The following is a 14,602-nucleotide window of genomic DNA, read 5'->3' on the forward strand; positions in this document are numbered from 1 at the left end:
GATTGATTACAGGCGTCACTCACCACGCCCCACCTCCTAGTCCTGATTTTCAAAGGTATGACGCATGTGTCCTGTTCCCCGGGACGGCCGTCTAGCCGTCGCGCCGTCGCGCCACATACGTCACACGCTAGTCGGAAAGCGTTGCTGCGTAAACGGTGGGGGCGTGTCTTTTGGCTCCTCCGCGTGTAGTTACCTGAGAAACGCGGGAAGTTGGGCCCACGGACTGTTGCTCCGGTTGTCTAAGTTGTTTTATTATTTCTGGAGAGAGCCGTAAGCTTGTGCGGGGTCTCAAATCCTGAGGCCGACTCGGTTTCTGGCGCAGTGTGATGGAGGTAGTGGAGGCCGCCGTCGCTCAGCTGGAAACTCTGAAATTCAATGGCACCGATTTCGGAGTTGGCGAAGGTCCGGCGGCTTCGTCTCCAGGCTCTGCCCCTGCGCCAGGGACAAAGCCGCCGCTACAGTCGTTTGAGGGGTCCCCGGACACTGGGCAGACCGTGGAGGTTAAGACTGCCAGTGAGCAGCCTCTGCAGCCCGTTCTGAACGCAGTCGCGGCCGGGACCCCAGCGTCGCAGCCGCAGCCGCCGCCGCCGCCAGCTGAATCGCCGGCCTGCGGAGACTGGGTCGCCTCTCCAGGAGCCAGAGAGCCTGCGCGGGCCCCGAACTCCTTGGAGACCTCGGACTCGGATTCGGACTCGGACAGGTCGGGTGCCTAAGTGACCCGGAGCTGTGGGGAGAGGTCTTGTGTGACGGGCGGGGTGGCCGGGGCCTAGGAGCCTAGAGGTTGCCCGTGTGGGCCCTGGAGGGTGGGCAGGTCGCTGGGTGCTCCGGGCTCGTGTGTGGAAGTATTGGCTCCGACTGCCCTTTATTCGCTGCCTCTCACAGCAGGTCGCGTTGTGAATCTGAGCTTAGTACTCACTTCTTTCCTAAATTTGGTAGCCTGAAGAGTCCTATGTATAGATCGTATCATTTTTAGTTAGACTTGAGAAAACCCGAGGATCTTAGGTTGTTTCCGTAACTACTCAGTTCAGGCTGTACTTTTATGGTTATAATTGAGTTTTGCGTCAGATCTGAATTTTTTTTCCCATTACGTGTAGGCTTTGTTTTTTGAACCACATACATTGAGGATCAGGAAAAGGATTATTTTGTGTGTTTCAGAGCTGGCTCTTGACAATTACGTTAATTTGTAGAATCGTAGGGAACACGTGTTTGTGAAAGTAGCTAAACAGGGTTATTTAGTAGTATTTTATGCTTGTTACGTTTTGCGAGAGCTTTTCCTCCTTGCCCCCACTTCTGTCTTTTAAATATGAAACCTCTGGGCTGGAGAGGACTCCAGCATGTGGGATGTTACTAAACAACACTGAACATTGTCTACAAATAGTTGAGTGTGTTGAGTGGGGTACGGAACAGGTTAACAAGATAGACACGTGTTGAGTAGGTGAGCAGTTTTTAGGGAAGTCGTCAGCAGAGTGGGAGTGAAGAAGGCTGAAGGTAGGAGAGGGTATGAAATGGACTGGGAGGGGGAAGTAACAACTGTAGACAAGGTTGGATTTCTTGGCGGTACTAAGATTGCAGTATAATCATCCTGTGGGATTTCAGAGCTCATTGTACTAGCAAAGAAAAGTAAATGGTAGATGATTTGGGGATACGGTTTGAAAGCAGAAGGGATATGGCTTCGTAATAGGCCAACTTAGTGTCAGGATACTACTTCTGACTCTTTGTGGGTGATGGCAGAAGATACCAAATATTTGAAGAAGTCAAAAGGGGTACAACTTTTTGCCAGTTAACAGCAGTGAAATCAAATGGAAACTGAAGGGGAGAAGCAGGTTCCGTTAGTATAATGCGCTTTTTCTTGTTTTAACTTGCTGTGAGTGTGGGTGTATAGGCCGTTCGTACAAAGGTGGCCAATACGCCGTGAGAGATTGGACATGAAGTTTAGAGACGTCATAGCCGAAAATTTAGGCGTTAATGTCATATGGGTGATGATTGAAATCGTTAACATGTACGGGATTATCCATGACAGTAGTACAGAAAGAAGAGAAAGTGAGGATGGAACCCTTAAAAATAATATATAAAAGGCTTGAAGTGAGGAGCCAAGAAAACAGAATTTAAACTGAGACAGTGGTTGCTGTTAACGATAATTTCTGTGGAAGATAAGGACCAAATGAGTTTTCAAAAAGTAGAACGGTCTACATACTTGAGTAACTGAGGATTTCCCAAGTTGTCTATAGACTGAGAAGAAACTCAAGCGATCTGGCAAGTAAACGATCTGGTTATTGGTGTCTAAGAGAGGTGCCATGCCCAGAATTCCCTTTTTTTAGTGATTTGTCACATGCTTGCTTATACGCACGTGTATGATATGTGAGACTGTTGTAATAAGAGGATCTGGGTTATAGCAGAGGTTTGAAAATGTTACTGGTAAACTAAAGACTACTTTCCCAGTACCATGTCAGCTTTGAAGTGCTAGCTTTTGAATTAGAACAGCAGTAGTAAACATGTAGTAAGGTTGTTATTTTTTAATTAAATAATCTTATTTTAATATTATTAGAATAAGCAATAATAAACATGTATTAAAGTTGATATTTCTTAATTGAATAATCTTATTTTAATACATAATAACACTGGACTTTTTTTTTAACTGTTTTCTTCCCTACAGTGAAACAGATTCAGATAGTTCAAGCTCATCGTCTTCCTCCTCATCTTCCTCATCGTCTTCTTCTTCCTCTTGTATATCACTTCCCCCAGTGCTGTCAGATGGAGATGATGACTTACAAGTTGAGAAGGAAAATAAGAATTTTCCTCTTAAAACAAAAGATGAATTACTTCTTAATGTAAGTACTTAGATTTATTAAGTTTAGTTGGCATGTTTTAAAATATATTCTGGTACCGATATTGATCGTATCTGCTCCATAAATTTGAAGTTCATTCTCAGCCTAACCGGCATGCTTTTGGCATGACTTGGCTTTCTTATATAAAAGAGTAGTGATCTGTATAATTTCTTAGGTAACCTCTAACTCTGCTGACATTTGATAATTTTTCCAATTGTGACATCAACTTCAGCTTTGAACTTTACATTTTTTACATTTCCTAGAAAAAGATATTTCTTATGTCGATTTGCTTTCTGGTTGTTTTTTTTTAGGATCTGCAAGTCAGAAAATTTTGCTCAATAGCGATTGAAATTTTCTTTTTAATTGACTGCATTTAGAGAAGTAGAAGGTGAAATTTGAAGGGTTGAGCTTGTTAGGATTCCTATTGAAGTTTTTGGAGTGTTTTTATTATTACAGTTGGAGAAAACTTGTTAATTGTAGAATGGTTATTTATTGGCACTTGATAGGTTTGGTTTGCAAAGTTAACTCTTGCAAGGTTATTTCCTCTTATGCTGTAAACATCCTTGTGAGGATGATGTTAGTCTGATTGAAACGTATAACCCAAGAGGAAAGTCTTCTCAGAATTTCAGAATGTAGGCTATATTGCCACATTTTTTTTCCAGCTCTGCATATACTTTTAATTATTAATGCTTTAAAAATATTTAATGGTCACTAATCATAATTCTTATATAACATTTACATTAATGAGATGGTTTAATGCAAGATTTGAAAAAATAAAGCCTATAGGCACTCAGGAACCTTTTTCATGAATGGATTCTACCAGTCTTAATTATTTCTCTTTTTCTCTACTCATAACAAGAAATTCTCATCTCACTTATGCTTTATACATTGAAAATCTTTGGATTTGTATGCAGCTTCATCAGTGGCTCATACTTTCGTGCTACAGATATGTTAATATTTCTTAGTGGTCTTCGTACACAGAGGCTCCCAACATAACTATTTTCTGAAAGTAGGAGACTTGTTTCGTCTTTTTTGCTTGTCTCTTGATCACCTTTCTACATAAGTTCCTTTTAGACTATAATAACCAACAAAGAAAAGACCACAGTACTTCTGTAAATGCATACATATCATTGTCTTATCTTACTAGATTTGGAATTCTTACCTTGGGAATTTCTTCAAATTTAATGCAAAGTCTTAGCGTATTTGTTTAGGTATTTTTTCTGAACAGAATGTCCCTGTTTTCATCAGGAAATCACAAAGGATTTGTGGCCACAGGGAGTCTAGGAACAAGTTCTTTGAGGACTGAGTTCATATGTGATCCTTGTAACTCCCATAGTACCCAGTGGAGTGCTTTACAGATAATGAGTTCTCAGGCCAAAGTAATTTATGATTATAGAATGAGTGTGAGGCATTTTATATTTATTAATTCTTTAAGAAATTATTATAGCACACCTGCCATTTGCTGGGTGCTGTAAATAAGACCAATCCAATTTCTGCTCTTGTAGTGTCTAATGGAGGGACACAGACAGTAAATAAAGTGGAGACAAACAAATTTAATTGCTAAAAGTGCTATTGAATTGTGTGAGTGTATATTTGCCTCAAAAGACAAAATTCCATTTGAATGTTGTTAGATTTTCCAACTTGGAATGATGGGTTGGTCTGTTCCTTTCTGAGACCATTTCAATGGATCTTTGGGAATGATGGAAGAGGGAATTGTAGTCTTTACTTGGGAAACTTATTAGAAGTCCTTCAGATCACTGTGCTGCTAGAGATAGGTAGAGGAATTGAGGAGTTTCCCAGTCTGCACTAAATCTCTGGCTTATAGGTCTGAAAGAAGATACAAGGACTTCTTCAGGGTTTCAAATCTTAAATTTGCGGGAAAAGAATGGCTTTGTCCTGAGTACATAAGATAGTGTGTATAGTTACAGGTATGTAGTATGTTTTAAGAGTCTGCCTCTTTCTCAGGGCTGGCATTTTGACTACTGACAGACTCTTGCATGAAAGTCATGGAGATGACTTTTGCTGGCCTATGGTCTGTTACACAGCCTTGAACAGATCATTGAGGCTAGTGGAATGGATTTTCAGATTGCTTGGCTGTGAGTCACGTAGTCACTCCTGTTTGTGTAGGCGAGTGTGTAGGAGAGAGTGAGGAGAGCATGTGTAGGAAAATGAACACTTGAAAGCACATGGGCTAGTGCGAGAGGGTGGGAGTCTGTAAGAGCTAGTTGACAGAAAGAGAGTGTGAATGTGTATGTATTGTGAGGAGGGTGGGATGTTGGGTGTAATATCAGCCCCTGTATAAACCACATGGAATGGTTTATCTTTCACAGGAAAGGGAGCTTATATCCATTCCAAAAGGGGATACTGGGCAGACAGTAGTAATGGGTTATACTCTATGGAGGACAATGGAAATACTTGGAAGTGGTTATTGTGTATGATTTATGTTGGACTCATTGTTACGAGGAACAGAGACTCATATTATCTCAGGAGAACTGGAGGTTTATTAGAAAGCAGCTGGGAACAAAGGCAGCTATGAAGGCTAGTCACACTGTTTCTTTTACATGCCTCTGGATAGTCTCATAGTTATCTGTCATTTTATTCTTTCATTATTGACTGGCTTCCTCTGTTTATCTGTAGATTTTTTTTTGTGGGGGGAGGGGATGGGAGGACGGACAGAGTTTTGCTCTTGTCACCCAGGCTGGAGCCCAGTGGCTGATCTGGACTCACTGTAACCTTCACCTCCCGGGCTCAAGCGATTCTCCTGCCTCAGCCTCCCAAGTAACTGGAATTACAAGCGCCTACCACCACGTCTGGCTAATTTTTGTATTTTTAGTGGAGACAGGGTTTCACCATGTTGGCCAGGCTTGTCTTGAACTCCTGACCTCAGGTGATCCACCCACCTTGGCCTCCCAAAGTGCTGGGATTTCAGGCGTGAGCCACCGTGCCTAGCCAAATTTATCTTTTTAATTCTAGCTTATACATGGATTTCAGTATCTCTGGCTTTAAAAATGGCGTCTTTTGCTTTCGTCCCATGAACTGGCTGTTAGTGTTATATTTCCTTGCTTACTTTTGGGACAATTCTGTTACTTAGTGGGTTTTTTTTTTTTTTAAATGATAATCCATTCTTTCTGGGAAGTGTCTCCTCTCCACAACTAGTACTAGCTGGTGTGGTATGTGCCATTTTGTTCAGGCCTCCTGATATGTCACTTAGACTTTTAGGCAGCGGAGGTTGTGTATCTTAGCTAGATGGAGCTTCAAGCTCTATGTGGTCTATTAATTTAACTAACAAAATTCTGAAGAAAATTAATGAACTTTTCTGCTAAAAGGTATACACAAATTAAAATGTGCCAAATAGTTAAAACCAATTTTAGAATTTGTGCTGGACCACTTCAGGGATCTGGACATAGACATGCCCAATTTAGCCCAATTTAGCCCGATTTAACCCAATTTTACATCCAGCCACTTTCTAAAGTGTTTTCTAACAGTTTCCTGTTGTCACTTAGGCATGCTTAGCTTAATTTTTACTCCATTTAGTCTGTGTCTCAAGCAGGAATGTCACCTCTCTGGATCTATCCCTTTAAATCTTTCCATTGTGAGTTGTTTGATCTCTGTGATCTAACTATGTACAATGCAGATCTTTAGGTATATGAGAACAACAGTGAAGTAACTTTACGATTGTTCTTAAACCTTAGAAAGATGTAATTTTTAAAATTAGGTCATAACCAAATCTTGCCATCCCAAGATGTGGTTATAACCCAGTTTTTTGTTTTTTTTTTTTTTTAATGTGAGGGTATGGTAAGGGGGAAGAGAGTAAAAGAGGAATTAGTGAGCTAGTGAGCTATAGTGGCAGTGAAAAAGAAGAGTCTTAAGTGGCTCTCTTCATAATGTCACAAATAAGTTTAGATAAAATTATTCTTTTAAACATAAATGATTGCTTTAGAAGATAAAGACAAATGTCTGTTCAAGAACAATGAAACTAGAGAGTGAGCATACACACTTTAGCTGAAAGTAAAACAACACCAGGGAGTTAATGGCTGAATGTCAGATGAATGGTGTACTGCACATAAGAAGTGATAGGATTGAGTGGAAGGGGAGATAATAAGGATTTCTGAAAAATTTGGGCTAATACTCTGTGACATTTTACAATTATTTGGCAATCCTTTTATCTTAGTGATATATAAAATTAGTGTCTTAAAGTTGTTGAACTATGGACTCAATTAACATAAAAGATAGATGTAAAGTTATATTCATTGTTGGAGGTTTTTTCCTTGTTGAGATGGATTATAGTTTTATATTTAAACAAATTAAATTTTGAAGATATTCTTATGAATTTTGTTTCTCTTAACAGTAATTTTAGAGAAAAACAGGATAATAGGGTATTCGTTTAAAAAAGAAATATCTCAAGACATTTCAAAGAAATGTTGACCCTCATTTTTTAATTGACTTGTCTGCATCTTAAGTTTAGTGTCATACACAATAGGGTAATTAATGAGGGGACTAATGCTTACTGGTGATAAATAGCTGAGTTTCATGGAAACATGTAAAAGTACTTCCCCTGAATAAGTTAATGAATTAGACTACATGTTAAGTATGGTCATAGTTGACACAGAGTTTACAGACCTAATCCATTTTTTTTCCAATATGTTTTACCAGCTATAGAGAAAAAAAAATTCAGTCATGGCTCTCAGTACTCCAGTGATTGGATCCTACTTTCCAACCATATCTGAAAAGTGAAGGCTCACCTAATAGCATCAGGTAATTAATTGGCTGCCACGTGCATGTCCTGTGTTGGGTAATATGAGAAAAGTGGTTAGATAATTTCATTCCACCTTCCTCGCTTTTCTCAATTCTCCCCAAACTGGCACCAAAAAGGTTTAGTTTTCATTTGGAATGTTTGATTCCTTCTCCCACCAACCTCTGCTGTCCTTTTCCCATATTTGTGAGTGAAAATCCTACTGAAGGTTCTTTATATAATTTTGCTTTAGAAAGTCATCAATTTACTGATACAGTTTTTTGCTCAGTAAGCCTTCACAAATGCTAGAAAGGTCGAGAGTGTTGTAAATTATAAATGTTACCTTCTCAGAGGGCCACTTTTGACGTATTAGCTCCTTCCATTTTTGCATTGGAAGTTCTAGGCACCCATTTTTTGACTGGTATGTCTATAACTTCATTTTTAATAGGATGGATTTTTAATGTTATGTGGTACTCTTTTGAATATTTTGCTTAACTGAGTAACCTTGTAGACCATACAGATGTTAGAAAATTGAAATATAATAATCTTACAACACAGACAATAATTGCTCTTTCATGGATATTCCAGAAGTGTGGTTAGGATCTTGCATTTCTTTAATGCCATCATTATGAATATCTGTTATCACAGAAGCACAGTAATTGTTTTGTTAGAATCTGGTCTATAATTTCTGTTAATGTGTTATCTTTTTGATTACATGCAGTTGGACATTTAAATTGTTGTTAGCCATTTGTATAACTGTTTCAAACTTTTATTCAGTTTCCTTACTATTTGTAGGTAAGAAAAATGAAACCAGAAAGAAAGAGATTTGTCTGAAGTCATATTAGTGGGGAGGAACAGATTCTGAACTAGTAATAGATACATTCCAAACTGCTGTGTTTTTAGTATTTGTGGAGACCTGCATGGCAACATTGGAATCTGGTCATTTGGACTTTCTCATTATTTAGTTTCTGAATAATAACCATGTAGTATATTTTCTCAAAGTAAAGGATGAATGAATCATCTAATGTAAGCTTTTTAAAATTGCTTTTGCTTGGATTATATTGCCTCTCAGTAAAGCCTTTGACTTGGAACTGCGTAATGTGTAGGAAATAAATGGTCGAGCTTCTTTAGTATGTTGAATTTTAGTAGTTCATTTGCCAAATGCTCTGATGTTTGGAGATGTTTATTTCCATGCAGGCTTTTCATTTGCTAATGATGTGAATGAAATAGTTTTCTTCCTTTCCTTTCCTACTCTTTGTTATGTATAGAAGTATTGAATAAATGGGTCCAGAAAAACTTTTTCCTGTTCTTTGATTTTTTGTTAGTAAACATTTATAATAATTTTATTTTTATGATAAAATAGTTACTTCTAATCGCAGATAATGTGCATCCAGAACAGGTTTTTAGTTGCATTTTAATTTTGGGAAACAATAAAATTTAAATATACATTTATCACACATCTTCGTTTCCCAAGTAGAGTATTCAGGTTATCATTAAGACTTCATTAGTAATATGGTGCATGCTGTTAAAATGTGATCTTAAAATTCTACCTGTGTTAATGACCAGAAATAAATTGATATTATTAATACCTGGGAATGTGTTTTGTAATGGAGGGCTTTTTTGATATGTTAGAATGTAAAGCTGTGCTGTGTAATAGAGCTACCATGTTGGGGATGACTATATTGTGCTGTCTTACTTGAAATGTGGCTAGTGTGACTGAAGACTGAATTTTAAATTTTATTTAATGTTAATTAAATTTAAATTTTTATCTAATATTGTGTAAATAAAATAAAAAGTCTTTCCTATCTACTCATCATTCTTCTAACAAGGGTTGTGGGGTATCCAGGCTGATACATTAATCCTTCTAATCTGCAGTAAATCGCCTTGTCTTTTATTTTTAGTACCCTTGGTTGTTGCTTATGGGTGATGAAGAAGGTCCTTCTATCCCCAGGCCTCTCCTATCACCTCTACCTTCAGTTTTTTCAGTTTGCTTGTATGCCTTTTACATCTGATTGTTTATACCTTTTGTGCACTGCCAGAATGGTCCCACGGTATGTTTTCTGGCCATATTTTCCCCTTTATTGGAGTGTGTCTGTGTTTCTCTTCTCTGTCACACATATACACCCTTCCCTGAAATGTGGAAAAGCAAAGTGATTGATTTTTATTTCCTTAAAGGAGATTTTGTATCTGAGGAGATTTATTATCATAGGAGGGGCAGCAGCTGTGTTATCAGGGAGCCAACTGTTAATCTAATAATTGTAATAATGTTTGCTGCTGCAACCCATAGGTACCTATGCATCAATCCTAGGCAGTTAAGCTTCCTTGGAAGCCTGGCTTTTAAATTTTAGTTTTGAGAAGATTAAGTTCAAGCCTTTTTTGTTCTTTGAGGATTCTATATCGGGTTATATTTTCATTATCTGATTTCTGCTCAGACCAAGACTGACTTTTGAGATTTTTGTTAAGCTTGGGCTGAAGAGGTAGGTTAGTTCATTTAATAGATATATATTAATACTAAATACCTACTGTGTGCTAACCATCTTCTTGGGTGCTATAGCAATGAACAAGACTGGGTCCTTGTTATGATTGGGACTAAAAAGGTCCTTGTTATGGTTGGATTTATTGTGTAGTTATAGAAATAGACATTAAGTAAATACAGAAATGTTGGACGACAATGTGTTTAGGAAAAAGCAAAGCAGCAGGATAGTTTGATAAAGAATGACTAGGCTTGGTAGTGATACAGTAGATTAAATTTGCTAGTTGAGAAAGAGATGGTGACATTTGGCATTCATAGATCAAGACAAAAATCTTTACTTTTCCTTGTCTGACATGGCTGCCAAAGGAAATTGCTTTTTATACCTTGCAGGGATCTATCCCCTTTGAACCTTTTAAAGTTCTCTCTGAACCCGCCAGACATTTTCATGGAAAGCACATCTCTTGGGTGCCTTCTTGTTGGCGTTTGGATTGTTTTTTCCTCTTTGTCCTCCTCTCTCTCTCTCTCTCTCTTTTTTTGAGACAGAGTCTTTCGCTCTTGTCACCCAGGCTGGAGTGCAGTGGTGCGATCTCGGTTCACTGCAACCTCCACCTCCCAGGTTCAAGTGATTCTCCTGCCTCAGCCTCCCGAGTAGCTGGTATTACAGGTGCCTACCACCATGCCCGGCTAATTTTTGCATTTTTAGTAGAGATGGGGTTTCACCATGTTGACCAGGCTGATCTCTGACTCCTGACCTCAGGATCCGCCTGCCTCTGCCTCCCAAAGTGCTGGGATTACAGGCGTGAGCCACCGTGCCCAGCCTGTCCTCCTCTCTCAGCGTGCTCATTTAAAAGAAACAAATAGATCTGTTTTCCCTTAATTCAGACCTCCAAATATGTGCCTTTCTCAAAATTAATATATACTGCTTCGTTTAACTGGACTTTCAAAAGCAAACTCTGTAACAGGCTCTTAACCTGGAATTGTACAAGGATGGTTTCACTTATCTCTTACATATTTTGTATATACTATTTAGTTTTTATATACCTTTTATGTTTTGTGGAGTATTTGGGGTGAGACTTCATGTGCATCACTTTTATAGGTAGATTCGTTACTATCAAGAGGCAACTTAATGCCATCATTGGCCTTTTTAGGAATGCCCATGAAACTGTACATTCCTATATTACAGAATACTAGGATCACTGAACTGGTATTGGAAATATGGTGGTGATTTCAGATAACAGTGTCTGTGTCTGTTTTCCCCAAAGTTTGGTTCTACACAAAATCAGAGAACCTTCACCTTTGTGGGCAAAACTTTTCATTCTTCTAGTACATAGATTGGAAACATGGAACAGCAACAGGAACTAAGAGGGCCTGCCAGACTCTGTTTTTGACCAAAATTGTAAGTCCTTGACTGACTACAAATAATCTGACTTTATATATTTTTGCTTATCTTCCTCATACTGGATGTCTTCTGGTATTCTTTAGAGCAGAACATCGGGACTTCATCAGACCCTGTAGACTGAACTGCTCAACTTATAGAAAATTACGTTATAATGATCTCAAAATGATGAAAGAATATTTGATGAAACTCAATACTCATTTCTGATTTTAAAAATGTCATTAAAATTGGAATAGATGGATACTTTCTTAACCCATTAAAAAGAAATTCCAATAAAAATGCATCATTATGCTTTTCTGTTAGTGATGTCCACTGTCATCACAATTGTTTCATATTTGAGATTCTGGAATTGTCAACCAGTGTCATCTGAAAAATGAAAGCTGTGTTGGGCCGGGCGCGGTGGCTCAAGCCTGTAATCCCAGCACTTTGGGAGGCTGAGGCGGGCGGATCATGAGGTCAGGAGGTCGAGACCATCCTGGCTAACACAGTGAAACCCCGTCTCTACTAAAAATACAAAAAATTAGCCGGGTGAGGTGGTGGGCGCCTGTAGTCCCAGCTACTCGGGAGGCTGAGGCAGGAGAATGGCGTGAACCCGGGAGGTGGAGCTGGCAGTGAGCCGAGATCGCGCCACTGCACTCCAGCCTGGGCGGCAGAGCGAGACTCCGTCTCAAAAAAAAAAAAAAAAGAAAAGAAAAAAAAAAAAGCTGTGTTGTACTAATATTGAAAAGAAGGACAACTTATTCTTTAAAAATACGGTTGTAGAATAAATATACAAGAAAATTACTAAAAGTAAATTTCAGCATGCTGCTTTCTTATGTTCAAGCAATACCCTGTAAAGGGTCTATTTGCAATAGTAATAAAATATGTTAAATAGGACTTTATAATAGCGAGTAATATATAAAATAGCTTGGAATGAACCTAAGCGCTTATATAGGACCCTTTATGAAGGCAACTATAACTAAGTGTGATCTCAATCAATACCAATAACACTAATATGGCAAAATAGTTCTGAAATGTAGTGAGATAAACATGTGAGAACAGTTAAAAAAAATTCCAAGGGGAAAAATATTTATGGAGTGGGTAAAGGAACCAGCTCATCATCTCAAATATTGAATTGTTTTATGAAAACCAGAGTTGTTAAAATAGTTTAGCACTGACACTGAACCAGATCAGTGAAATTGAATGGAGATTCAGTAAAAAACCCAAATATATAAGTGTACTTAGTATACGTTAAAGTTTCTTTTTCAAATCAGTGAGAGAAAAGATGGATTATTCTACAGCATGTCAGGATAACTGGCTAGTAGTTTGGATGAAGATAAAGCCAATCACTACTGCACTTTTATACAAGAATAAAATTGTGAATGGACCAAATATGCAAATATTAAAAAAAGGAAACTAGAGTAATAAAGGAAACAATAGTGAATTTTAAGTGATTTTAGGATACAGAGGACCTTTCTAAATGTGACACAAGTTTCAAAAGCCAAATATATACATACATACTTGACTACATAAAAATTAAAATGCCAAAGGTTGACTAAACAACTGAAATAGTTTAGTTTAAGTTCTTTAGCTACAAAACATGCTGTGGGGTAAGGGAGTAGATATTTGCTACATATTTGATAAAAGACAAATGTCCTTGAACATCCAAAGGTTTTTTTTTTTTTTAATTAATAAAAAGATAAACCCTCAAAAATATGTAAAGTTGTACAAGAAACAATTCATAACACACATAAAAATAGCCAGGATACATGCAAGGATGTTCACTCTTCCTAATGAAGAAATTCAAATTAAAGCAAGATACTATTTTATATTCGTAAGACTGGCAAAGATTTAAAATTTACTTACTAGTAATGGCAAGGGTGTGGGGAAATCTCTCATACATTGTGGAAATGTGAATTGATGTCACTTTTTAAGAAGAAATTTAGCAGTAACTGTCAAAATTTTAAATATGCATGTTTTAGTCTTATCAGGACCACTCAAAATAATCTATCACGGGTTACACAAAGATATATGTAAAAGAATGTTGTATCACTGTGTGTAGTGGCAAAAGTTTTAAAAGGGCAGATATATGTTGTGTCAAGCGGCTAGTGTATTATAGTACCACTGATACAGTGGAACATCCTAAGTGTTTAAATAAAATTAGATATATGTTTTTGTTTGGTATAGAAAGATGTGTAGGGTATGATCGGTAAAAAGGATACCTTGTATTAAAATATGGATATTTTATTTAAGTAAAAAATATTTTGAAGTTAGAATTCAAGTTTATATCTGCATTGTAAATGTATTTGAAAGATACATGTTAACATTCGCTATCTATGGGGCTTGGCATTGGGTGGTTGGAAGGAATAAAGTAGGGGGATTTTTGCTTTTTGCTTTTGTATCCTTCCATACTGCTTGAGTTTTTCCTTTTGTAAAAATAGGAACGTTTTACTTTTATACTTTAAACAAACAACAAAAGCAAAACAGTATCAGTTTAGGTTTATATCAAAGCATAAATATTATATTACATGGGCCTTTATTCCTCATAATAGAAAATACAAAACCAGGGGCCTTTCATGCTGGTTAAATAGCACTTATTTATTTGAGAATATTTAACCAGTAGGCTTTATCCCAATGCAAAAGTACTGAAATTTTTGTTTTAGATCTTGTAATATGGCCAGGCAATGGGACAGGTTTTATCACTGTACTTCTGAATTAGCAAATGACATTTGCCACTTACAAGAGGAGCAACTCCCAGAACCAGAGTCACTGTGAAACTCCTCTCACAATTGTCCTCTGAAATATCATTAAAGTCCTCTTCTTTGCAATCCCCCAAAATTATAGTTATCCAGTCTTATATTTAACAAGGTGTGAGAGATTTCTTTAGCTAAGAACTTCTGTAAAAAGGCTATTTAATGTCATAGTTTGTTCTAACAACTAAACTCCCTTCTCCATTCTGATATACACATGAACCACTTTCAAACCATGGTCCTCTCAAGATAAGGCTTTCCATGTTTAATATGATGAAAGGGCAAGTGGTTATTCTCTCTTTAAAAGTACTCATAAGAATTTTGATGGATAAAACAAATAATTTCCTCTAACACCAGGCAGACTAACCATACAAAGGCACGTTGCTGACTTCCTTCTGCATCAGTTGGTTGAGACCCGTAGTGTTGCTATCCATAAGTAATCCTTTA

The 14,602-nt window shown here is 37.7% G+C and overlaps 1 protein-coding gene across 2 annotated transcripts in view; it reads left to right on the forward strand.

Annotated features, from left to right (window-relative positions):
- Nucleotides 1–132: 132 nt before the first annotated feature.
- Nucleotides 133–14,602, forward strand: part of NAF1 (nuclear assembly factor 1 ribonucleoprotein) — a 37,716-nt gene continuing 23,246 nt past the window's right edge. For both annotated transcript variants that reach the window (XM_011959689.1, XM_011959688.1), the window contains exons 1-2: nt 133–700; nt 2,654–2,828. In XM_011959689.1, coding sequence (XP_011815079.1) covers nt 327–700; nt 2,654–2,828 — 549 coding nt within the window. In that variant the 5' untranslated portion in view covers nt 133–326. The remainder of the gene's footprint in view (nt 701–2,653; nt 2,829–14,602) is intronic.

Source organism: Colobus angolensis, unplaced genomic scaffold (assembly GCF_000951035.1).
Source record: "Colobus angolensis palliatus isolate OR3802 unplaced genomic scaffold, Cang.pa_1.0 Scaffold5, whole genome shotgun sequence".
NCBI lineage: Eukaryota > Metazoa > Chordata > Mammalia > Primates > Cercopithecidae > Colobus > Colobus angolensis.